The sequence below is a fragment of the Clytia hemisphaerica genome, unplaced genomic scaffold (genome assembly GCF_902728285.1).
Source record: "Clytia hemisphaerica strain Z4C2 unplaced genomic scaffold, Clytia hemisphaerica genome assembly, whole genome shotgun sequence".
NCBI classification, from domain to species: domain Eukaryota; kingdom Metazoa; phylum Cnidaria; class Hydrozoa; order Leptothecata; family Clytiidae; genus Clytia; species Clytia hemisphaerica.
The window spans coordinates 878,563-905,634 of NW_027104529.1; the positions used below are offsets into that span (position 1 = coordinate 878,563).

The window sequence follows — 27,072 nt, forward strand, 5'->3', positions numbered from 1 at the left end:
GGGCAAAAATACTCACAAAATGGTGAAAATAGGAAACAAGTTAAGAACACCAGAGGGCTTCAAAAAATTTGAAAGTTCTTATAAAAAACATGTATATTACTCGCTGACTTGTTCAATAAAATAATTTTTATTAAAAGAAACAAAATATAAAACAAATATACAAAAAAATTTCAGGAAATTTACGAAAAACCCTAAGACCTGATAGTTGATTTTTAAGCAAATCAAGTGTCAAAGTCATATGGTTTTTAATAATTTACTTTAGGCTTAAAAAAACTCATGATAATAAAAAGAAAAAGATAAGCATACCATGATAAAAACAACAACAAAATAAAAACAGATGAGCCTCAAAAGCTGATTCTTATAAAAAGGGGGAACTTTATCATCATAGAGGCTCAAGGGTTAAAAACAAAATGCAAAACTAAACTAAAAAGTGGCAAGTAGGTTGAAAAAACTACTGCAGTATAAAACACGATTTAAAAAACTATTCCAATTGACATATCCAGAGTAATAATTTCATATCCTTTCATCATCGTCAATTTTTTTTTTCGAAAAAAAACTTCAAAGTATTTTTAGAAATGTTTTTCCTTATTTAGGCCACACTCTGTTAACAACGATAATAAGAAAGACTACTTGTGCATTAAAAAACCACTGCTAGATTTCACCGATTTCACAGAAAAAAACATAATTTAGAAAATCATAAAACGAAAACCCAAACAGAACAAACGAAACATTTCATCAAGCTTTTCATGGTCCTGTACTTGAACATTTGAAAATCGTCCCTCACTAAAAAGTAAGTGCCTCGTTTTTATTCTTCAAATTTCTCGAACCCTTAAAAATTTCATATTGAAAGATAATCAGCGTTAAAAGTTGAAAAGGCAAAAAGGAATAAGTGTTTATTTATTGAAATCTATACAGCAAGAAGGATGACATTCAACTCTCCCAATCTAAGAAAGATCAACAATCAAAGGCTCCTTCCCGCAACTCGAGGTTGATCCTGATAGGAATGAGACGCCAGTAGAATTTTTCCACCAAGAGTTGAATCACCATCTCCATAAGGTGGGATATTGATTCTGGTCGCCTGTGTAGGGTTCACTTCTCCCCCTTCAGCTGCCAGTTGTAACTCCTTCAAACGTTGGAGGACACCTGGTGCACTAAGGCGTGCATCCCCTTCTTTGTCCCAGCCTTCTTCGATGGTGTTGCAGAGCTCAGTTACTTTCTGTAAGAAAAGGTGATAGAATTTCTCAAAATAATTTTCTTATTATTTGTGCAAGTGCGCTAATACTAAGTTGTTCAAACTCTAAGAACGTACGTTTGGATTTATTAGTTGTTGTGGAAAAATATGTCATTCAATTGAAAAGAAAATTCATCATCAAGTTAGCAGTGAATGGATCTTTCTGATAGACAAATTAGATACATAAATTCAGCAAAGGTAAAAAATCTGTGAAGCTGTTAATAGCTTTTTGGTCTCACTATCTATTAAACCGAACAATGACTAAGTTCATATCGCCACTCACCGACCCTTTAATGTGCAGAAGTTTCTTTTTAAATCTTTGAAACATTAGCACAAATGAATTATAGATGTTGAAAATTCAAATGACATAACAATTCATTCTAAGATAAACTTACAGGATCTCTAGTCCAACCAGCTTTCAATTTCGGTCTCATTCCTTGCTCAGAAACACAAGCCCTCAATTCTTCTAGTGTAGGATTTGTTCCAACTTCTGCTTCGAAAGGTAATTGGTATACAGGTTCTGCTGGTACTAAAACAATAGAAATGAAAACAAAAGGTAAAGAAGGATATACACAGGTTCAAGATAGGAGCCAATAAAAAAAATGTCCTCTAATTTTTGTCCTCTATAATTATAATTATAATTTTTGAAACAAAATTAACGTAGATTAACTTTTTTGCTGGAAAATACTGAAATGAAATTGCAATTTTTCGATTGTCTAGCTTGTGGTTAAATTTTGAATTTCCATTTTTATTACACGTTACAGAGACAACCTAATGCTAATCTCAGTATAGAATTCAGAAAACCGCACAGAAAAGCAAAACTTTAAACAAGCTACCTTGCCCTGTATCGCAACGAGAGAGAAGCTCCCACAATATGAGACTAAGTGAATAACAGTCAATGCTTTTTATATGATTCTGTTTGAAAAGCAACTGCGCCTTCTAGAACTTCAGGTGCCATATACCGTTTGGTACCAACCTTAAATGAAGAAGAAAATGAGTATCAAAAATGTAAAAATAGCAGCACGTCTTCGAATGAATTGTAATAACTCAACTGACGTCTTTGTAAGACCAGCTTTACACATTTAGTAATAGCTGACACTTTGCAAGAATTCTTAGCTATAACTTTAGAAGCGACTTTGCTTGAAGAAAACCACATGTGCTTTTGTCTATTGGGTTTGAAGAATACATGTGTGGAAATATGCAAACCATTTGATTCAATGCAAAAAATGAACACATAAAGAAATGGTATGATACCTGTCCCTTGATTTCTTCTTTATCGGTGTTTTCCGAGAATTGGCATGCTGATCCAAAATCACTTATACAACATGTTAAATTGTCTCTCACTAAAACATTACGACTTTTAATATCCCGATGAGCTATGATGGGTTTTCGTATAGTTTCTGTCATAATTTCCTCGTGAAGATAAGCAATCCCTTGAGTCATTGAAATGGCTAACTGTAACATTAAAGTCCAATCTAGAGTATTGCCTGACAAATAGTCAGCTAATGAACCGTTAGCATGATACTGCGTAACAATCCAATATTGAATCATATTGGAATCTGATAGTCTTTTCTCAGCACTGTAAAATTTCAAAATATTATCATGAACAAGATTATATTGATACATTGTCTTTTCTGTAATCCATGAAGATTTTTCGTGAGCTTGAATAATTTTAACGGCTACTTCATTGTTGTTGTAAGTAGCCTTCCAAACACAACCAAACTGTCCAACATTTACAACTCGGTCCCATTGAAGAGGTTTGGTGATAATAGGCGTTGGTGGTTGATAAGGTATCAGGGGATGACCAGACGGTATTCGTTGTTTATGGCGTTTCCAAAAATATAATAGTGCAATGACAACGAAAATGCTGCATATAACAGGAGGAATTGAATATTGTAATGTTTTGCTTTCTGGATGTTTTGGTAACTCGGTCATTAAGGCTGAAAATAATAAGAGATAAGACTTGGATCAATTAATTTTACTAAATGCTAAAAATATACCTTAAGAAAACTAATTTTCGAGGACTCAATTTCCGTGGTTTTGGATAAATACCACAAAAATTAGTTATGGAAAATACAGTTTTACTGTTAATCTGTGAAAATTTCTAAGCAAGGTAAAAGAATTTCAGCAAAATAAGTCTTGCAAAAGTAATATCAATTTCATACCTTCGCATTGTGAAAATAAAATAGAGTACAAACGACTTTAAAGCAATGACACAAAAAATCTACAAATGACCAACAGAACGTTAAAAAACGCCCAAACCTTTAAAAAGTCATTCATAATTGTATAGATAATAAAATTCTTACTTGTTTCAGTAGATGTGCTGGGAGTGGGTGTCATCAATGTAGCATTCTGTATAAGATTTTTGTTGCATCTATTTCCAGTACAGCAACACATAAAAGAATCGATGCCATTATGTTTTCCCTTGTGTCGAAGGTGGCAGTCAATATGTGTCAAATGGTCTGGATTACAAAACCCCTTGCCTTCTTTATCCCAACAGCCAGCAAAGCCAGGCTGAAGTTCTCCAGTCATGTTTCGATAAAATATTGTGCATACTTGATTTTTTCCACATGTTTCAAAACAATTCAAATCTTCGAAACATTTTTGAGATTTTTTCTCATTGAGGCTTAAACATTGACTCATTTTACTTTTTCTATAGAAATAATTGTAATTAAAGAAAATTTGATTCTCGTAGAATAAAGCTTAAACTTTCTGAGTGGTCTGTCTCTCTATAAATCTATTTGCAGAATTGATCTACCCCTTATATGTTGGCTTATAAGTCCTCACTCTTTTGAGCTTAAAAACATTCTTCCTTTCAAAGTTTAGGCCCCCAAAGAATTTAGGTCCCCTTGAAATCTAGGTACCCCTTAAATTTTACAGTTTATAAGAGTCTTCCTGTTACCACAAAATCGCTACGAAAAGCAATCAAACATTTAAACCAAGGGGTTTAGGGAAAGTGCGTTTTAGCTTCTAACTTATTTTGATACCATAACCTAATGGGGACTTAAGGTGAGCAACCTACCATAGGTACTGCAAGTGAGTCTAATATTGACATCTTGTATCTAATTCTGCCACCTGTCTTTAGAGAAAGCAATAGCAAGGTCAGAATCGTTGATCACTAATAAACAGTCGAAAGGAGTTTTTGCCAAATTTGTCAAACATTTCTTGTTGTCGAACAACTAACTTGTCTACAGGGATATTTGTCCCTGTATATGCGAGTGCATATGATTGGTTGATCCGCGCTGAGTTACCGAGCAGAATTTTCGCAGGGTTTTTGCTATTTTCCTATGCGCCTGCATAATTTATGGAAAAGCTGACATTGCAAAAAAAAAAGAGATAAACAAGTGAAAATGAAAATACAGGTACATTTCTAAACAAAATGGCTGATGGAAAGGAGCCTTTAAATAAATGTGGCTGAAGTTTTAATGTAGTTTAAACTAAAGTAGTCAGTTGGATATTTAAGATAGAAATGGCAATTTTTACAACAATGAAATGCGGAATCAGTAGAAAAGTGAAAAAAGTAATTAAGGCAAGACCTATTTGATTAGTTGTTTTACGAGCCCAATCGACCCTGAAATTACAAAAATTGAAATAAAAGTAGTATGTAATAGTTATCAAGGGATCTATGTTAAAAATGGACTTTTGGAATCATAAACTGATTACCCCTTCAAAATGTGCCAAAACATGTATAATTTCAGAAAAAGTAGAACAAATTCGGTAGAAACCTTTTTTGACTTCCCTACCTGGGCCTTTAAGGCCACGCCCACCTCGGAATCTCACTGCTAGGTTGCCTAAAAAAAGAATTCTCAAAAACCTATCAAGTTACCCCTCATTTGAAAGGTAATTTAATGTAGATTAAGAAAAACACCATGACTATGCATCAAAAATGAAGTGATAAGGTTGTAGAATACATTACATTGCAGGCTTTTTTAGTGTAATCGTGTAATGTCTTAAAAAATTCATACTTTCCCAATTAATTCATACTTTCATTATATTCTTTGGAAGACCTACATGAAATACGTAAACATAAGTGCTTATTTTCTACTGATATCATACATTTTGAATCTACAGGATCATTTTAAAAATTTAAAAACTATAAAACCAAGGATAAAGGAGCTCTTTGACAAATAAGAAATTTCGTTGCTCTAATCGAGAACAGTCAAAGTTAGAAAGTCCGTCAACCTCTCAAACCTTATACTATCCAAAAGATATTTTACAGAGTTTGAAAGGTGCTTCCTTTGCTATTAGATTTTAAACCTAATAAATTGAAATTGAACAACAACTTCTATATCCTCATCTTATCCTCACAGTTCCTAGATATTGGACTTTAATTTTAGTTGCAATTACTTGGTCGACAGATGTCTTAATTATTTCAACTTTTTCAGGGAATGTCCAGTTGTGTCTGCTTTTATCAGTTCGTGTCATGTATGAAACTGTTACTGGTTGAACCTTTTCTACTACTCCTAAATGTCATTTTGTCTCATTACCAATACCCTCATGCCAAAAGGAAATAACATGCTCCCCAATATCACAAGTCTTTGGACTTTACTGCTCCCCAATATAACAAGTTTTTTTGACTGTATTGTTTCATCCCCTTGACCTTGTAAAGGAGAGTTGAGTTCCAGTGTTAGTGATTTACTATCATCCCTCTTACCCACAATTCCATGTATAACATTTCTAAGATCTTTAATAGTTGTCTAAGAGCAACAACGTGCAATACTGAGGTAAGAGCTCAAGTTTTCGATATACTCTTCTGCGAAGAGGTTGCGATAATCTTTTCTCAAACGAAAGACTGCAGCTGTTCGCTTGAGAGACATGCATGTAATTTTGGCATATTTCACTTCATTATACATCATTTTGTTCTTAAGTTTATCATCTAAGTTTGTTTCTACGTACTTCTAAAGTAATTTCTTCTTCTGAGTTATATGGGCCTGAGATAAGTCTCCAATAATGAGTACTTTTTTGACCCTTCACTCAATCTTGCCTTTTCTTTTTCAGTAAAGGCTTCAGTTTTCTGCTCCTTGACTTTATCAGCCTATTCAAGTTTAATTACCTTGACTTCTTTGGAGGGTTTTATAAACTTTTTAAAGTTATTTGGATTTGTTTGCTCAAGAATGTCATGTTCTTCATACATGTACTTACTGAGCTCTTGAAAAAATACTGCTATCCTATGACAAAAAGTCTGATTTACTCAACTCTGTATGATTTTTTTGAAAGTATTGATCAAAGTATAACGATTTGGATAGGGAAATGGTTGTAAGAGCTTAATATACTCAACATGCGTTTTTAGAGGGAAAATCACAAAATCATCATTTTTTAGCAGGCATAACTTTTTATAACCTCATTTTTAGCCACTACTTGTGACCTTTTTTGGAATCTGCATGAAATTCTCTTTCCAATGAGGGGTCACATGACTATCTTTTGACAAAGAAAAAAATCACTCCTAGGGCGGCCCCTTTGAGCAGTCGGTGGACCCTAAATACCCGGGTAGGGAAACCAAAAATGGTTCCTACCCTAAAAATTGATGTTTTTTCAATTTTTTATAACCTATGGCACATTTTAAGAGGGTAATCAGCATGATCTGTTCCTAACATAAATCCCTAAATTATCAGACAGTTGCGAGTACAATATGAGAAATATTTTACGAGTTCCGAGATTTTTCCGTACAATATTGTATGTAATGTCTGATAACTGGTTTATCGGTGACCCAAAAAATGCACTTTTTATGTGAGAAAAAAGCGCAGGCGTGCAGGGTATTTTTGTAGCAAAGTGACGTTAGTTTGCTTCTACCGCTACAATGGAAAATCTGGATCGAGTGAGAAATATTTCCATATTGTACATGCAAATGTCTGATAACTGGTTTATCGGTGACCCAAAAAATGCACTTTTTATGTGAGAAAAAAGCGCAGACGCGCAGGGTATTTTTGTAGCAAAGTGACGTTAGTTTGCTTCTACCGCTACAATGCAACAACATTTTTCCTTCAATTTATATTTTGTACATGTAAAATACAAGATATATTGTACTCTTTTTAACCAATCAGATTGCAGATATTTTTTAGATCGCCGATAACTTTTTATTTTCTTTGCTACAGACTGCTAAATTTTCAAAATGCTTTTACAAAGTTTTGAGAATTTTATGTTCAATTTTTCATTTTATCCATGAATTAGACCTTTTTGTGTCTTTTTATTTTCTAATTTAAATTTTTGTCAAGATGTAGTAGTTTTGCTACCATTTTAAGAGGTTTTATAGTTGAAATGCTATTTTTATTTTTCCGCCAACCGACTGACCCTCTTTTTGGGTAGGTTGTCCTGTAAAACAACAAATTAAATTGGCCTCATCTTTAGAATCAAAATTGCTGTTTTCGGGAAATATTGCCCTTTTTAAAAGAAAAGTTGATTTTATCATTGAGCACGTGGAACATGTGGTATATTTGACATCCTCTCAATTACTAGGGCCACTTTGACTCGTTTACTTTTGTTTTCAACTGGTTTTTGTTGGAATTGCAGACTAGCAAAATCAAGTCATATGTAAATGAATCCCTTTAAATCTCTTGCAAGTTAAGTAAATGATACGGCGCTTTCGCAGCATTAATCTTTGATACACATTTCGGCGGGATGCTAGTGTGACTAACTGGATGCTTTTTTAATTGAAAGAATTGCGATGTTTTAACTAAACTTCTTGTTTGATAGATGAACTTGTTTGAAGAGAATAGTACCAAGAATTTCATTTAAAGGTTTGTTTTAACTATTTTGCAGATCCAGTGTCAAAATAACAAGATGCATGGCAAAGTTAAATGAATCTACGGTACAGCGTAGTTAAAAGATACCCTTGCTGTCAAGAAATATCAAAAGAAAGGCTTGAAAACACTTTAAAACACTTAAAAAGAAAGAACAATTCCTTACTTTTAATCACATAGCAGAACCTTCCTTGTCACTATTTTTTTTACTGTTTTCAGACATTTGTTTTGAAATTTCCTTATATACATCCAAACCCTATGACCCCTTTTACTTTTCAGAAATGATTTTTTATCCTCTTTCCGTAAACCATAACCTGATTCTTTCACAGTATCAAAACATAGCTTGGAATCTGAGCTCAAAGAAAACTCTCTCTCAGCTCAGGACGCGTTTGTAAACGCGTCCTTCTTGGTACCTAACTGTTCTAGCTTTGAAAGTTTTTTGAGTTTGTACTGTAGTACCGTAAGTTGGTCTAATATCGACATCCCTCGTCTAATTCCGACACCCTTCTTTAGAGACAGGAGTAATATAAAAGCTTGAATATAGTTTTGATTTTTCTATCAATTTCAGCTGATAAAATAAAAAAGGTGTCGACATTAGACCAAGTTACGGTATAAGTCAAGAGGTTTTATGGTAAGTGTCTGTGTATGGCTGCATTTTTTATCCTTTTTCACTTGTTGAGATGTGTGGGAAAATAGACCTTTTTTCAAAGAGGCCACCCTGTTGAATAATTATGTAGTCCAGCAGAAAAACAATGATAAAACCATGCATAATTATTACAATATGCATGATACAGTAATTATGCATGGCTATATCATTGTTTTTATGGCTGGAGTACATAATTATTCAACAGGACGTCCTTTTTAAAAAAAGGTCTATTGTCCAAAGCTACTTGAATTTCAGTGATCATTTTTGTCATTTAAATAAAAACATCAGAATTTATCAGCCTTTGCTTTATTTTTTGCGTCAGAGGGACAGTGCATGTCAAAAATTGTAACGTCAATTCTGTGCGATGGTTGACGATGGTTGAGGTAAACCAGACAGTGTCAATTGAACGAATCGAACGCAATTGTGAATTGAACACAATATTGAATAAATTGCAATTTGATTGTCAAACGTAATCAAACACAATAGACCTTTTTTCAAAGAGGACGTCCTGTTGAATAATTATGTAGTCCAGCCATAAAAACAATGATAGAGCCATGCATAATTAGTGTATCATGTATTGTAATAATTATGCATGGTTTTATCATTGTTTTTCTGCTGGACTACATAATTATTCAACAGGGTGGCCTCTTTGTTGAAAAAATGTCTATTGAATATTACCTACCCAGGATTTGCCGTTCAATTGAGATTTGACAATGGAATCGCAATTATTCAATTGTGTTCGATTGCGTTCGATTGGTTTGATTGCAATTTTTGTTTGAAGTTGTTGTTTGATTGACACCAGCCAGTTACATCAATATGCCTTCTTACTTGTCTTTAAAAATATAAATAAAAGTAATCACGGAAAAGGACGCGAAAAAAAAAGACATAAGTGTGAGAACAGAGTAATCAAACTCGTTAGAAAAAGTACCATTAGAAGTCATAAAAAATCAACCTGAATAAATGCAATCGAAATCCCAGAGAACTTCATAATTCCCCAAACAACATTACATTACTATGTCAAACTCCCATTACATAAATTTTACAATTACGTCAGAGTAGACTACGCTCGCCACCGAAGAGGTTTATTTGGAAAGGGTAATTACATTTTATTGTTCGCTTCTTTTTTAAAGATTGGCCGGGTTGGAAAAGTATGAATTTCTTTGTACATATTTTACCTACCCCAAATATTTAGGAGGCTGAGTTTTAAACAAATGGTCAAGTTGAAACAAACGATAAATGTATCAAGGTCTGTTTTATTTACCCCCTGGTGACTTAACCCTTTCCGGACGCACGGGCCACTGGGTGGCCCATGAATCGTGTTCATATATGACGCACGGGCCACTGGGTGGCCCATAGCTTTGTAAAAGATTTGAACAGTTTTCGCGCCAAAATACAATAACAGGGTTTTGAATAATGATTTTGAGATAAATTTCCCGTAACCTGCAAAAAACCGCTTATCGATATCTTGTTTACAACTAGAATTATAAATTTTCAATGTTTGTTGTAAATTTACTCAGGCTAAATCTGTAAGGGAAAAATTGCTCAAAAATTCGGACAAAAAATCACTTTACTCAGATTCTTGGAAAGCTTTTGACATGAAATCTTTTTTACCCGGCCAGTAATTCAATTCTCTAAATCATATTCAAAGTTCAAGGCGTAAAGCAAATGCCTTTAACTCTATTTCTTTATTCAAAGTCAAAAATTTTGCCTTTCCGAAAAAAAATCTGCCGATTTTTCGGTCACGTGACCAGGTGTCAGCCATATTTAAATTTTTTTTTTGGTATTTCAAAACCCCTATTACATGTGAAAAAAAACAAGGTATTACTTATCATGATATCTTTTATCAATCACTTTCTATTGCAATTTTAGTGAAGCCAGTCAAAAATCAAATTTTTGTTTGCGTCATATAGCCGTGAAATCATGCGTCCGGAAAGGGTTAACAAAAGAGACTTAACTCGATGTTACAATCCAATTATTGAAAGTTTGTGTCGGCCTTTTTATAATGAGCGAGACATACGTTCTCTGATTACGCAATTTTCATATTGACATTTTCGAGGCATTTTGATGTAACTGCCAGCAAACGTACCAGCAACCGTCCTGGTGGGGGTAAGAATTTTTTTTATAAATTTTGAGTCTCACAGTTTGGATACCCAGGCTATTATAAGTGTAGCTAAATAGCCCTATCTGACACTGATAAACTGAACAATAAACCACAAAGACTTACAGTAGAGAACATATCCGCCATAGCTAGTAAAATTATAAAACTTTTTGCTTGGAAAAATGGTGAATGAGTGTCGGATTCAAAAATCGGAGAATCGGGATTATAAAATTACCGCCACCACACCCGTCATACGCCTTCCGCCCTGTGGACGGTAGTATCAGGGGGGATCGGGTTCAATAATCCGAAATGATAAGCCGTCGTCGAACATAAAGGTCGTCGTCGCCGCGCATAGAGGCCGTGGTCGGACATAGAGGTCGTCGCCGGACATAGAGGTCGTGGTCGGACATAGAGGTCGTCGCCGGACATAGAGGTCTTGGCCCAATTTTTTTCGGTCTTTATTTTATAAGTTCTGGTCTGGAAATTTGACAACACAGTCTTCAAAATAACACCTTATCGTATTTGTGTATAGCAAAGTCACGGCAGAACGTCGTCTTCTTCGATAACATAGAGGTCTTGGCCGGACATAGAGGTCGTCGTCGAACATAGAGGTCTTGGCCGGACATAGAGGTCTTCACAGTCTTCAAAATAACACCTTATCGTATTTGTGTATAGCAAAGTCACGGCAGAACGTCGTCTCTCCGATAACATCGAAGGCTTGCCCATAGGTCGTCGAATAACAGAGAGGTCTTGGCCGGACATAGAGGTCTTGGCCGGACATAGAGGTCTTGGCCGGACATAGAGGTCTTGGCCGGACATAGGGACATAGAGGTCGTCATCGAACATAGAATTCGCCGGGGCGGTTCGCATCAACGAAGGCGGTTTATCTGGCGGGGTGGTTCTTGCTCAGGCAGGGTGGTTTTTGCGAAGCGAATATACATGAGCGAGGCAGTTTTGGTATCGTGTGCATGTACCTTTAAATTCTATATACCAGGGGAGCGCCAAGGAAAACTTGATGTGCGTTTTCTACGGTACCGAAAACATCATTTCGATCCATCAGGCGGCACTTTCTCATACATTTCTATCCGTCGCTTCCGTAAATTTAGAACAATTGGTTTTTAGTGTAGAGGATGTATACCAGATCTAAATAGTTACGGAGATAATCTTCGGGCGAGTTTCTGTTCTGATTATCTCCCTAATGTTTAAATTAAGAAATTTAAAGAAGAGATCGGAAAATCAGCGCGGGTTGGAAGCGTTCAAGAAGCGTTCAAACGCTCGTTTTTCAAGAAGTCGTTACATTGACTCGGGCAAAGACTTTCGAATGTTGACTCTGAATTCGAATGTTGACTCTCCCTTTGAAAAATAAAATAAAAATTCAAAATTGTGCTTTTCAACTATTTTAAGTTTGAAAATCTTTTGCCCTCCTGGATTTCGAAAAATCCTTAGCGAAAAATGGAATTGCTTTTTAAAAAGTTTGTAGACTAGGAGCTATTATTGACGCAAACGCCATTTTGACCAAAATTTCAAAATAACAAAAAAAACATTTTTAGAGTTGAAAACGAAGTAGCCAAGCAAGCTCGACGCTCGCTTGCTTCTTACTTCGCGCTCGATGGCAATTTCAAGACATCGAGTATAAGAAGCATATTAGCGAGCGTCGAGCTTGCTTTGCTAAAAGCCCGGGGGGGGTACTAGGATTGATGGGTCTCGGGTATGTGCGTGCCAGACCTCTGGACCCTTACCCTTAGAGAGACTGAATTTTGGTGAAAAGGTGACCCTTAGAGAGACTCAGTGTAGAAAAACCCAACCCTTAGAGAGACTTTTTCACAAAAAATTTCTATAACGGGCCAAAGAAATTCGATTTTTAAAAGAATTTCTCCAATTTTCGAAAAATTTCTCTAATTTTTGAAAAATTTTCTCACTTTTTTTAAAAATGTTCTCACTTTTTTGACTTTTCACTTTTCTTTGACCCGAGTTTGTGAAAAAACCGACCCTTAGAGAGATTGATTTTGACTTTTGTTGTTTTGGTTACCCTTAGAGAGACTTTGGGAGGGTGAAAAACCCTACCCTTAAGGCACGCACATACCCAGCACCCATTATTGCCTAAGTACCCCCTACCCCCCCCCCCCGGGGGCTAAAAGCGAAGCGAAGAACCAACAGAAATGCCTACAATGACTTATATTGAAAAAAAAATCATCACCCCATTCATTGATCATTGATTAATTACCAAAACATCTGAAATCTTCCAGACGACTTTAGAGTCTGGCTGGGCAGAATAAAAATCAGAATGGCCACTTATCTGCGTCATCCAGTCTATCAAAAAGCTCTAATTGACCTCCAGGCTAATGATCCCGTTGTTCGACGGCGACTTCTATGTCCGGCCAAGACCTCTATGTTCGACGACGACCTCTATGTCCGGCCAAGACCTCTATGTTCGACGACGACCTCTATGTCCGGCCAAGACCTCTATGTTATCGAAGAAGACGACGTTCTGCCGTGACTTTGCTATACACAAATACGATAAGGTGTTATTTTGAAGACTGTGTTGTCAAATTTCCAGACCAGAACTTATAAAATAAAGACCGAAAAAAATTGGGCCAAGACCTCTATGTCCGGCGACGACCTCTATGTCCGAACACGACCTCTATGTCCGGCGACGACCTCTATGTCCGACCACGGCCTCTATGCGCGGCGACGACGACCTCTATGTTCGACGACGGCTTATCATTTCGGATTATTGAACCCGATCCCCCCTGATACGGTAGCGGCGCCGGTTTCGCCAACCTCGTGCCCGTGTATTCCAGGTTTTATTTACTGACAGACGCACAAGAGAATAATACCTTGCGCTACCAGTAAAGCAAAAAAAGCAAAAAAAAAGCTGATAATACACAGGGAACAAGGTTGGGCGGTTGCAGTATTTTCTAACCTCTGAAGACCAATGATAAAAATTTTATCGCGCATGTGTCAATCTAATCACTGTAGAAAAAATCAAAGATGAAGAGCAAATATTACTATATTAATTTAATGTCTAGCAGACTGTATCAGTATGCAGTTTACTATTTACGAATTCCACAGAAACCTCCAAGTGTAATTGAAATGAGTTTCTTTCAAAAGAAATCTTTTACATGATCCCCAAATGTATAACAGTAATTACTAAACTTTTAATTATGGAAATGTCACTTTAATTGAATCGAAGTAATAGACAGACTTTATGTTATGATTCTCTATAACTGACTCTTTTAAAAAAAACTTTGATGACATTTTTGAGTTGTGTTTTCAACGACGGGAATAGAAATATCAACTTTGAACTTCATCCAAGATCTTGGATGGTCGTCATAGTTACTTTTCTCTGCGTTGATTGCGCGCTGAATAGAATCTGGATTGGTCGGCACAGCGTCGATATATGATTTCGACCTGTGCTTTTCACGGTAACTGTGGTGCTATTCAAATTCAAAAAGAAAGAATAATATCGAAAGAAAGAAAGCAGAAAGCAGGTAAGTACCGTGAGTATCACAGCTCGGATAAATATCGACAATATTTTCTATACTTTCTCTTTAAACTTGGCCTCTCTAGTACCCCATAGTGTACATAGTAAACATGCACCCCCTTTTTAATGAGATCCCCCCCACCCTCAGTCACCTTTCAAATCACGCAATCACGCAAAAATAATTTCCAAATCACTTTATTACGAGTTAAATTTCTTTCTATCACGATCACGTTGATCACGTACGTTGGTTCCTCCGATCGCTCCACGCAATCACGCACTTTGTAACTTTGTAACTTAATCACAAAATCATGAACTTGAAAAAACGCCAATCGATGCCATATCATGAAAACCGCTGTGGGGGGGGGTGCTCTTTAGCTTTAATTAAAAGTAAAATATGTTTTTAAAAATGAAGCAAGCTAAATATAAATTTCCGGTATTTTTTGTCTCTTTGGCTCAAAACTGCTAATTATTCTATGGTGTAAAAATAAAATTATATATAATATATGATCGATTCCTAGATAAATGTTTTGAGATGTCTCTCTTCCATTGAATCTTTTCTCCGTTTGTCATTTTTTATTTCACTGGCGTACAGCTTCATCCATGATCCTTGATGATTTCCATATTTCATTTTACTTTCGGTGAGTTTACATTGAATAAAATCAGGATTTGTCCACACAGTGTATATCCAAACGCTGTAATACTCACGGTAAGTTTCAAGGTAATTACCAGTTAACCAAGTTTAGAGCAAAATTCAATTTTTATTACAAACATTCTAAAATGGTTTACATATGGAACTGGTGTTAGTTGTCATGGATGCTCTCTAAATGAATTTAAAACCGTAAATTTACAATCATATTAGATATGCAAGATACTCGCAGCTTAGGGAGCGGTCATAAAGTATCTACTAGAGGGTGGAGGATATTTTGAAAAATCCAAAAAAAAATTCGCACCCCCTCCCCTGACCTGGAAAAAATTTTCGAACCCCCCCTCATAAGGCCCAATATTTTTCGCACCCCCCCCCCCCTACTAGAAACCCTTTTACGCGAAAAAGAATTCATACAGATGCGGTACAAAGAGTATTATTTGTTTGTATGACAGTTTTTTATGTCAAAATAAGGTAAGGGAGATAGTTTAGCCCTGTTAAGTTAAAGTATAACAGGGTTAAGACAAGAATCATCAAGTGGTTTTCTCTGAGCTTCTGTAAGATTTGGAAAAAAATACGGCTTATTTTCCCCAGTGTAACGACCTGGCTTAATTTTCTGGGGGTGTAAACTATGAAATTTGCGCCCTCCATTATTATGTGAAAATATTAAACTGTAAGAGCAGTATGTTTGAAAGTAACGCCCGGAATCTTTCAGTCGTGAAACTTGGAATTTGTTTTTTGTAATTTGAAATGTTAAGGTGTTTTGAACAAAGGAGGCGCAACCATGGTTTGCGCCAACGGGCGAAAATTTCAATATTTTTCACCACCATTTTAGGTAAAAGACACTTTGTTTTGACAAATTTCTTTTAAGAAGTACTTTTTCAAACCACTCTGATGAGCTGTGAGAGCCACTAATCTACTTCCCTCACCTAGCTCAATGTTACAAATCAATAAGGGCAAGGCGATGATGCCCAAATAATGCCAATATGAAATGTACATCTATCCAATAAGATAAATTCTGAGTTGTCGGCCGTAAGGCCGAAAAATTTTTGAAATCTTCAAACGTAAAACTATGAAATTAGACATTTTCTCTTGAGTTTCCCAAAAAAAATTGGAACCCCCCCCCTAAACCCTCAAAAAAATTTTGGAGCCCCCCCCTAAACCCTCGAAAAAAATTTCGAACCCCCCCCCCCTAGAATCCTCCACCCCCCTAGTAGATACTTTATGACCGCTCCCTTATCTGACCCACTTACGCTATTGATTGATAAACTGATGGACGCGTTGACGGGGGTATAAGCAATTCCTCCAGTTTAACGGCACCGTCCTCTTTAAGTCAAAGAATCGTTTAATGGCCCTCCTGGCTCGCGAGGGTGATTACGTATATCGTTAACGAAAGTCTATTCGCTTTATTTAACTTTTAAATAAGCGATTTAAGTGTGCACACATCTTTGTTTTTCTTGTCATTTTTCAACAAATGGTTCGATTTGAACATGGTTGAAAAGATAATTCAGAGAACTATAATTTTTTTAAATCATTCTTGAAAATAAAGATAAAAAATGAAAAACAAAAAATGAACTTTTTATCCTTTGGTGCTAGAAACTCCATTTTCGTTATAGAGATACTTTGAAGCCTAGACTAGTAAACTAGTCGTTGAAAACAGACCCATATACAAAAAATCAAGCTCTAAATAAAAAGAATCGAAGAGGTGAAGTTTGCGTCTCTTTTCTGAATTTCACTTATTTCGGTTATTTTCCTTTTCTCTCACGGGCGCTGAATATTTAATTAGTGTCTACATTATTTGATTGACAGTTTTATTATAAGGTTATAAGTAATAACCGACTAGTTTACTAGTCTATTTGAAGCCTCGATGCACAATTATTTTTCAAACAGACGCATTTCATAGAAAGTTATAGGCCCAAGAAGGTTGCCTGTTGGAGTGAAAAGCCAGCAAGAAACGGGGGTTTTCAACTCTAACGAGCTACCTTCTAGAGGCTGTAACCTTCTTGTGGTGATTGGAATGGAGGCTTGATGATCACCACCAAAGAAGATGAAAAGTTTGAAACCCTCACTCCTTGCATATATTATTATCGGCTTTTAGATGCTTACTGATAGCGTCAAATAATCTGACGTTCATCGAATAACGTAAAAGACGTTCACGGGATAATAAACGCTCGAAAAAAAATATTACGTGCAGAGTTTACAGCTATCAATCACAGCGTCTCACGACTTTCACGGACAGAAATTATGGCGGTGGAGTTTGGAAAATTCACTGTAAACACCTCCGCCACTGCTTACTCCGGCCCGGGCTAACCTCCATTTTCAAATTTATCCCACTTCCTAAACAATTTCTTTTTTAGTGATCTTGTGTAGACGATAGGACCCTCTAGTAACGTAAATAAAGCTTGGGATACACAGGCGAGGGGTAAATCACTCGAAAAATAATCATACACCTCTACAAAAAGTCAAAAAAAAAAGTCAAAAAAGTCAAAAAAAAGTTAAAAAAAAGGCATGAAAAAGTCAAAATTTTTCTTGAATGGGCGGATGGGTGGAGCAAAATTTATGGGTAGTTGGCGTTTTTGGACAGATTTGGGCGGAAAATCTTAGGCGCCCGAAGGCGGTGGGCGTTTTTGTCGGGAAAAAGTCAAAATGGAAGTTTTAAAAAAGTCAAAAAGTCAAATAAAAGTCAAAAAAAAGTCAAAAAGTCAAATGAAAATTCAAAAAGTCAAAAAGTATCGTACACCTTTTTTCAAGTGATTTACCCCTCGTACAAAGGGACAAGGTTGGAGCTTTGTATCCCCCAGCGGTTTACGTGAATGCTTTTTTACTTGTGCGAATGCGTGAAAATTTAGAAATAAATTGCATGAAAGCGTGAATTGGAAAGCTTTGTCTGCGTGAATTGTGAAAATACATTGCATGAATGCGTGAATTTGGGAAAAAACTTTGCGTGATTGCGTGAATTGAAAGGGGCCTCTTAAGACATAATAAAGTTTTGAATTTGACTCAAACTACACTATCCCAAGAAGCGGTGCATAATGACATAAGAGAAAAGCAAGTAGTTGCAAACAGGATTTGAATTGGAATTAAAATGCTAAATATCTTATCTTGTCTAAAACGAAATTTATGAAGAAAGAATGCATATCAAATGGTTTTATCAAATCAGAACATGGTTGCACTACCCAAAATAAAATACGAAGAAATCTTTAAGATATCTCATTTTTAGTGTGACCATCTTTTATGAACATTGTAGCGATGTAGACAAGTCAGTGTTGATAAATCAGCACAATGCGTTTAGAAAGATAAACTTGCATTTAAATTTGAATTTAAACCCAGCTAAAGCTTAATACTCAGTTATGTGTGTTTTAAGAGATTTTGTTAGTTAAGCATAGGGGGACATCGTATAGACGCGCTACACGTTTTTTATAAGAATATCAAAAAACTTAAAACAAAAGCCTTGGGATGTTCTTCACTTTCTGAGTTTTAAGCCTAGAAATGTTCTTAACATGTTCTTATTTTCGCAATTTCTTGAATATTTGTGAAATTCGGTGTTCTAGAATCTGGGAAGCCTTAAAATCTCCTTAACTTGTTTTTGACATTTTGGCCATCGCAGCCTTATGTTCCTATATAGTTTGTTCTTATAAAAAACGTGTATAAAACGAACATAGCCTCGCGTTATTACTTTGTTACATATACTTCGTTCTGCGCAACGTCGACCTAATTATATAGTATACTAATCGTATTATAGGTAAAAAATTTTGAAAAAAATGTTTCATTAAGCCTATTTGCTGGAGTTTTTTTATATTTGAGAAAAAATGTTGAAGTATTACATGATAGGGTATAAAAGAGACAAAAGGGCGAATGTCAGTTAGTAAAAGAACTCATGCTAATGTCATTGCGAGTGAGACCAACATTTTCAGTTGTTAAACACAAGTGATCAAGTTGTTAACTGGCTGAGATCTTTATATGTATGTCATTTCCTTTGTAGCGGATCTCCATACAATTTTTATACATTACATGTGAAATAATTATACAAAACCACGGCAAAACGAGGAGAAGCAATTCGTTTAGTCGATTTATCACGCTCACTTCAATCTTTAAGTGGTCCTTAATAGCATTGAGTAGTCTACGCATATTTTTGGCAACAGCACTCTGGCGCGTATAAGTGGAAGGATGGCATTTATATTGTAAAATTATATTTCGTTGTTTTGGAGGCTTTTTATTTTTATTGGGAGCCGTTTGTGCAGAATATTTTCTACAAGATGGGTACATCAGATAGTGAGATGTTGTATCATATTTGTGGAAGGATAGCTTATCCGGTGAAGGTAACCATTTAATAAACTCAGTCTTTTTAAGGCTTATTTTGCTAATCGGAAAAACGTATGTTTCACTGAAATGACCCGTGAAACGATCAAAATTCCCTGAGGAAAATTGGTCACAGTTGGGAATACTACAGTTGCAGTTGTACTGTACTAGATAAAATTGTGCATGCAATTTTCGGGGCGAGAGTAAATCTGGAATTTACGAGGAGGAAACTGAGAGTAAAGATTGATGAGCCACGGGTTGAGGAAATTTAGGTATGAACCCACTTGCAAGGTTTTCATCCATTGTGAATTTGTGAATTTGAGATATGTAGGTGAAAAGACGGACGCGCAACATTTAGTTGATCTAAAGCTATTCTCACGCATCCTTGAATCACATACAAAAATTCCAGAAACATTATTCAGGCTATTCAAAGTGCATTTTCGATCTGTTAATGTAATGAGAAGGATAATTAGAAAACCATCAATATAATTCATCCTTAGAAAAACTCATCGAAAAGCTCGTGATCGATACATCTCTAAACAATTAATAAATTTCAAGTGTAGAAGGCATGCTATCAAAAGCTATTAAGTTAGATCCAGCCAACTCGTTAAAAGTAATTGGAAAGTATCATTAAATCAGACCACTGTTAAATACATCTGTTTCTTGTAGAAATTCTTTCCAATCATTTCCGTAACTTTAGAACTTTAACTGATGACCATTACATAATATAAAGATTTCCGTTAAAACTTATCAACACCCCTGTCTCACAGCCCTGGTGAAACTTTTTCCTACATCGGGCGTAAAAGTTTCGATTGAAATCTCAATGGGGATAAAAAATCTATTGTTCCAAGATTAAAAAATCCAGTGGCGATGGTTTTGGAGTGCTATTTCTATAAACAATGAATTTCGAATGTGGATGAAATCAAAGTCAATTTCTCAGTGGGGCTGAAATTCAAGGGTATTTTTCCCACCGGGGACAAAATTTTTGCCAAATTTTCCAGTGGAGCTGGGGCCCCAGCGGGACTGTAACACAGGGATGCTTATCAATACAACAGATTCCCGCTAACCTTTGAGCCTAGTGATTGCGAGAGATTGATACACCAACGAATTAGGGTCTCGAAGACAACGCTGTCATCACGCTGCAGTTAAGTAAACTAGTCAAAAAATCTGACTCTGATTCTTTTCTGCTATACTCTGGAACATTCTTTGTTTCTTGATTGACGTGGTATAGATAATTCCCAAAATTCATTACGCCTAATAAAAGAAATACTTTATTGAGATTTCTAACCCAATAAAAATACGTACACAGAAAACTATGCTCTCCTGGCGACCAAATTTGCTGTTGAAGCCATCGCCATCATAAAAATCCGAAAGATTGGATTTAGAAAACGAGTTTTCGTCGCCAGAGGTTTCTGGGCTAATATTAATGTCACAACCTAGATAACAGTAGTCTAAATGGCAGACCTCTACAACATCCAACATTGGAAAATCATGTTGGATGAAATGTTGGACTGGTTTGCCCGGCCCCAACTATAGTTTTTTTTTTTTCAAAGAAATAATTCTGGCAAAGAAATAAATATGTATTTTTTATGAAAAATTATTCGTTGTGTATTTTGAAGGAAGCAATTTGCGTTCTTTCCACAAGGAAAGTAGTTTTTGTGCTGTTAAAGGAAAAATAATAGGTCCTAATTTTTAAGAAAAATCTATGAAAAGAATTAGTGAATTTTCAAAGGAAAATACTTCGTGTGTATTTTCAAAGGAAAAAAATATAAAAAGAAAATGCTTGGTGTGTATTTTTCGAGGAAAAACAAATTTCAGTGCTGTTTGAGCTTTAAAAGAAAATACTCAGTGTGAATTGTTGAAGGAACATAATTCGAATATTTTTCAATGAAAAACACAATAATTTGTGTGTATTTTTCGAGGAAATGAAATGTGTACTTTTAGTAGATTCTCGATTGGTCGTCACAGGTCGGAATATGATTTAGTGGAAAATGCTGTAAATATTTCTTCGGAACGAAAGCTGAAAGTCTTTTGCCCATATAGAAATAAATTTTTTATACTCAATAACTTTGCTGTTTGGTTTTTGCAAGCAAAATCGATAAAATCATGCTCGCGTGAGTAGTTATTTGCAGTGAAAACACTTGAGTGTAATACATTTTTTGAGAGAAAAAACCTCATTTTCTTTCAAAACATCTTACTGAACAAATCAAACATTTGGTATCAAATATCACTTCAAAAAACCTCAAAACGATTAATATTTAATTTGATCTCAATAGCTTTTTGTTTAATTTGTTTGGAATGATAATAAAAAGCCAATTTTCTTCCATTTTTCTCGCCGGGTGTCGTGGCGTGCATCTGTAATCCAGCTACTAGGAGGCGAAACTCTCGGACGGCTTGAGTTCGGGACCACTATCGTGCAGTTGTCTATGTCGATCAGGCGTCCACACTAAGCTCAGTGTCAACATGGTTATCATGCAGGAATGCAAGATACACCAGGTTCGATAATGAAGAACGTACAGGCCCAGGGCGGAAACGCAGCAGGCAAAAGTTCTCGCAGTGAGCAGTAGTGGGATAGCGCTTGTGAATAGGTGGTGTACGGTAGCCCGGACAAGACAGTCGAACGAAGCTTTTATTCAAAGCAATATTTTATAACAAACGCATCAGTCAAGAAACAGCGACAATGAAATAACGAAACAGAATTTGAAGAATTTCATAATTTTCTTTACAGTTCAGTACTTATAAAAAATTAGATTTAGTTTTCAAATGTTCATGTCTAAATACGTCGATATCTTTTAAACGAGGTTCATGGCGCTGTCGACAACATTTTAGAAATTTCTTGAATTTTTGCAGTTTCGACTCTTTAACATCATAAGGTCCTGGACATCTCTTATCAAACTTCAAAACTTTTTATTTCTTTCAGGCACAAAATGTGATATAAAGTTATAAGACTATAAGGTAGAACAAAATCTACAGGCCCGGCAAGGAGGGCGAGAAAGTGCCTACTTCGCAACATTAAAAAATAACGTCGAATTTTAAAAAGAACGACAAATTTCTGAGCCTTTCAACAAAGCGACTACGAATATAAAACACATAAAACAGCTAGTGTGAAGGTACACGAGAATTTAGAGGACAATAATAGAGACCCCATACTCTAGTGGACATAAGCGGTGACCCCTCGGTGACCCCGATCACACCGTTACGCTTAGACTAGCAAGCGTCTGCCTTTCCTTTTATCTGACACCCAGGTGCAGAAATTTCATCGGGTCAGCTAATGGTATCTGAAAGGTTTAGATTACGGAGTTTTGCAAACCGCGTCAAGGATTTTGCAGCGGGAGGCTCGGTAACCACGCCTTCGTTTTTGGGGATTGGCTACCGTGAGCACAGGCCGATATCATATATTGACCTGTGCCGACCACCATCCAAGATCTTGGATGAAGTTCAAAGTTGATATTTTTATTCCCATAGTTGAAAACACAACTCAAAAATGTCATCAATGCTTTTTAAAAAGAGTCAGTGATAGAGAATCGTAACATAAAGTCTGTCTATCATTTCGATTCAATTAAAGTAACATTTCAATAATTGATAGTTTAGTAATTACTGTTATACATTTGGGAATCATGTAAAAGATTTCTTTCGAGAGAAACTCATTTCAATTACACTTGGAGGTTTCTGGGGAATTCGTAAATAGTAAACTACAAACTGCAATACAGTCTGCTAGACATTAATATGGTAATATTTGCTCTTTTCATCTTTGATTATTTCTAGAGTGATTAGATTGACACATGCGCGATAGAATTTCTATTATTGGTCTTCAGAGGTTGATATATTCCCCGGGGGGGGGGGGGGTACTAGGGCAAGATGGGTTACGGGGATGCTCCGCTGGTCAGGGTACCTTTTCTAACCTCCACGAGTCCCAGGTAGGGTCGCAAAAACACCAAAATAGAAAAATCAGTCCCTCGTAGGGTGCCTTTTTTTGGAAAATTTGGGGAAAAAGTAGAAAATTTTGGAATTTCAGTCCCATTCAGGGTCACTTTTTTCGCAAATTTCGAGTCCCACGTAGGGTCCATTTTTCGAACCTCAGCGGAGCACCCCCGTCGGTCAACAAGGGTAGTACCCCCCGGGATATATTCTTTGAAAACTCAACCTCTGATACTCAGGGTAGGGATTGGCGGGTCAGTCGAAATAATTTTAGGTTTACACGCAAGGGTAGGTTAACCCGACTGAGATTGCGGTATCAAAGGCTGACTATCAATATCTCCGATGGGAAATTGGCCCACTCCTTAGAGCTTTAGAGTGAGCGGCCGCCAATCCGCCATTGAAATATCAGATAATTACTGACTTAGCTGTTCACTTCGTATCAGTTTGAATCGTAGAATTTTATATACATTTATAAACATTACATATACATAAAATATTTCAACTTCTTGTAGGAAGAACCAATATACTTTTGGAGATCAAGAAATTAATGATGAAAAAAGAAAAAAGAAAAAAAAGATAAACTTTCCGTGTACCAGGAATGCGGGAAAAGTGCTTGCCGCGTGAGAGTGGTTTGGAAAGCCACTAGTTGTATGTATTCAGTGAACGTAGCGAGCCCATTGCAAACTAGGCTTCTGTATACTCCAGCTTCTTATAGAGGAAGTATATCTTTAAAAATTTCTATGCAAGCGTAAGCTACATTGAACTACAGCGACGTGGTTTACTAGGCTACATCACGCCGAAAAAATGTCTTTTCACCCCATCAAACCAAAACAATTCTCTAGTCAAACACTTGGCTGCACGCACCCTCTCTGGTGTTTAGATATAAAGCCTAGTCAATCACTGGGTCAATCAAGCATCACGCTTAACTCATACTGTACCGGGAGTAACGCCAAAAATAGGCCGAACCACGGAGAGGGAGAGCCTTGTAAGGGACTACAGTTTTGTAAAGACAATATATCAGATACATGCACTTTACGGTTTCCCCTTACCTATTCCGACAAAACATTTTGATATTCTGCATTTCAGCCTCCAGTTGGAACAGTTCGACTCGTATTTTTCCGTTCTTTTACAATCCTCTTCACATTGCTAACGTTGATCTTAACATATTTATCATTGGTGTTACAACCATGGAAAATCGAATCTGTGGGCGAACGTGCTTTAGAATTTGGTGTTTGGCAGATCTGTAAATTTGACTTCGATGATCCGCCCATTATTCAATGTTTCACAAAGTTTTACCAAGACGCTGAAGAAGATAGTAAGTACAAATTTTTTAAAAAAAAAATATGGGAATAAGAAATCACCAGAAATCAACATCAATCTCGCTTTTGGAAACGGCAGCCTCTCTCTCATACGAATCCAACTTCATAAAAATTAATTTTCTTAGTAAATATTAAATCAAAAGAAGTCAGGATTTGAGCTGCGATTATATCACCAGGCTTTCCCTCACAAGCTAAGTATTTGAAAAATCTATTTTCTGAACTGAAGAAGTTATAAATTAGGGGATGAACAGAATTCTCGATGATTTTAAATTTTCAGTGTGGTTTCAAGCATTTCGGTACATGATGCTGACTGGTGCAATCATTCAATTGGTCAATCTAATAGCCATGATTGCACTCACCACGTTCAAATCTGACAAATATAAAAAGCCATGGCCAATCTTCTCATATGGATTTCTAATAGCAGGTAAGAGATTAACAACATTATTTGTCGTAAAGAAAACAATGCAACAGTATATTTGAGGCAAATTTCCGGTTAATTTGAGGAATTCTGATTTCCTGAAAAAGAAGGTGGTAGGTGGTTAAGGTTGAGGCGCCATCTTCAGATCAAAAAAATATAAAATAGATTTACTATTTACTAGATCAGATTTACAAAATGATAGAAAGCAGTCTTTCTTGAATTGAATATTGAATTACCCCATAGCGAGGCAGACATTGATGATTTCTATTGAGGTCATTTTTGAGGATAAGAGGCATATGAGGAACTCGTTTATTATCATACCATCTAGGTGCGTTATCCTTTGTTGCATTGGTCTTGTTCGACATTGAGTTCGAATTTGCGTTCGCAGAAGACGCTCGCGTTCTCATGGACTGGACAGAAGAAACTGACATAGAAGAAAAATTAGGGTGAGTTTTAATTGATTCTCACTCTTTTCCTTGATTTTTCAGAGACTTATGAAAGGTCGAATAAGTGAGGTTTTCCAATATATATATAGAGTTTTTCATGGGAAGAAATAGAATCTTTTTATAAATAACGTACTCTTAGGTTCCAAATAAACAGCCCCCCCCCGCTTTTCCAACCCCCCGGACCTTATTAGGATCCCCCCGTTTATTAATTTTAAGAATATTTTCAGGTGTCAAAGAGAAGGCCCCTTATTTTGCTCTTGAAAGCCTGATTTTAGCCTATATTTACCTTATTTTGGGGTTTTCAGAAGTACAATTTCCAACCCCCCCGTTTATTCGAACCCCCCTGTTTATTTGGAACCTAAGAGTATGTGAAAATATCATTCATTGTTCATATTCTTCTCAAAAAACAACAAACTTTTTCCGTTGAAGAGAAAAGAAACATCAGTTTTAATGATGACATGTGCATTTGATTGACAGAAGCTTTCTTTGATTGACGTATGAGTTTTGATTGACAGATGAGTACTTTGATTGACAGTTATGATTAGAAGATTGAATTAATCAAAACACGATTTGCAATATAAATTAACAAATCTGAATACCTTACAGCCTCAACAAATCTAATCTCGCCGTATCTCCTTTTCCTTTTCTTTCTAGATACGTGTATATTTTAGCCTGGCCGACAGTCGGTTTGGTCTGGATCAACAGCTATTTATGCTACTACACAAAATGCATCGAAGATAATTACAACGAACGAGGAATACACTTCAAACTGTTAGAAAATAGACAACTTCGGAAAGACCATAATACAGGATTTCTAGAAAACGGAAATGAAAATAATAACGGACATCTATAGTGTCGATGGTGTATAGTGCACCAGCATGGATTTTTCTATTGTTGCAGCAAATAATTATCCATCAGAGATGATAAATATGATATTTGGATGAATGATCTAAAGAGACATTGAAACTCCCTGCTGGCTGAGCGTGCATCCAGATAATTCCAACTTTCATAACATAAATGGTGATGGACCGAAATCTTAAACAGGTGAATTAAAAATACTTCAAATATGTACAATAAAGTATGTAGGTACAATAAAGTATGGGAGTATATTATAGTTGTACGAAACAAGAAGTTCCTTGAAAGTAGCGTTTATTTTTTTCATTTTATAACTACATGTAGCTTTTGTAAAAATTCTATTCGTTTTCAGAATACTGACTCATACAAATTCTTTATTAAAGACATACATATCTTACAGTCTCCATCGTCATCATCAGCGTTGAAAACAAATGAAGGAGTGGTCGATTAAGCGTGACCTAGTCCGTCTTATTTTACTAAAATACACCTCAGTCTCAAATTAGTTCATAGCATATTCATTCTTTTGAGAGAATAACTGTGCGTGAGGACTAATTAGGCTCCACATGGATTTAATCACCTTTAGAAAGCCTTCATCCACCCAATTAACCTAATTAGGAAGTGATTACAAACTTCTGGGTAGAAAAAACTTCTTGACAATAACTGCATGATGGGTAGGCGTTCTTTATACCCATGTAGCACCCCAGTGAGTTCTCTTTCACGATTGCTAGTTGGAGTTTTAACAAAGTCCTTCCAATAACGATACTTACCAAACAATGGGTACAAGAAAAACCTTTGACATTAACGGATCAAACGAGGAACTTTTGAAAAACTCCATACTGAAGTCAATGGACAAAAACGAGAACCCAACCATGGTAATTAACATCTCCTTTCAAAGGATAAGCTTATCCTGTAGGGACTTAATTATCCTTCAATACAAACACAAGACACCCACTAACGTACGTACGTGCCTCTATGGTC

General features: G+C 36.0%; 2 protein-coding genes across 2 annotated transcripts; one reads left to right on the top strand and one right to left on the bottom strand.

Moving 5' to 3' along the window:
• Positions 1-1,024: 1,024 nt before the first annotated feature.
• Positions 1,025-3,883, bottom strand: LOC136822167 (activin receptor type-2A-like). The gene is made up of 5 exons (XM_067078408.1): positions 3,538-3,883; positions 2,486-3,171; positions 2,068-2,207; positions 1,627-1,760; positions 1,025-1,216 (listed from the first exon to the last, which is right to left on the bottom strand). The coding sequence occupies exons 1-3, from the start codon at positions 3,872-3,874 to the stop codon at positions 2,127-2,129; spliced, it is 1,104 nt and encodes a 367-aa protein (XP_066934509.1). The 5' UTR covers positions 3,875-3,883; the 3' UTR covers positions 1,025-1,216; positions 1,627-1,760; positions 2,068-2,126.
• A 14,820-nt stretch (positions 3,884-18,703) lies between these two features.
• Positions 18,704-26,476, top strand: LOC136822174 (uncharacterized). Its single transcript, XM_067078416.1, has 5 exons — positions 18,704-19,158; positions 24,143-24,371; positions 24,653-24,799; positions 25,122-25,239; positions 25,894-26,476. Exons 1-5 carry the CDS (start codon positions 19,096-19,098, stop codon positions 26,090-26,092), a joined length of 756 nt encoding a protein of 251 aa, XP_066934517.1. The 5' UTR covers positions 18,704-19,095; the 3' UTR covers positions 26,093-26,476.
• Positions 26,477-27,072: the final 596 nt, after the last annotated feature.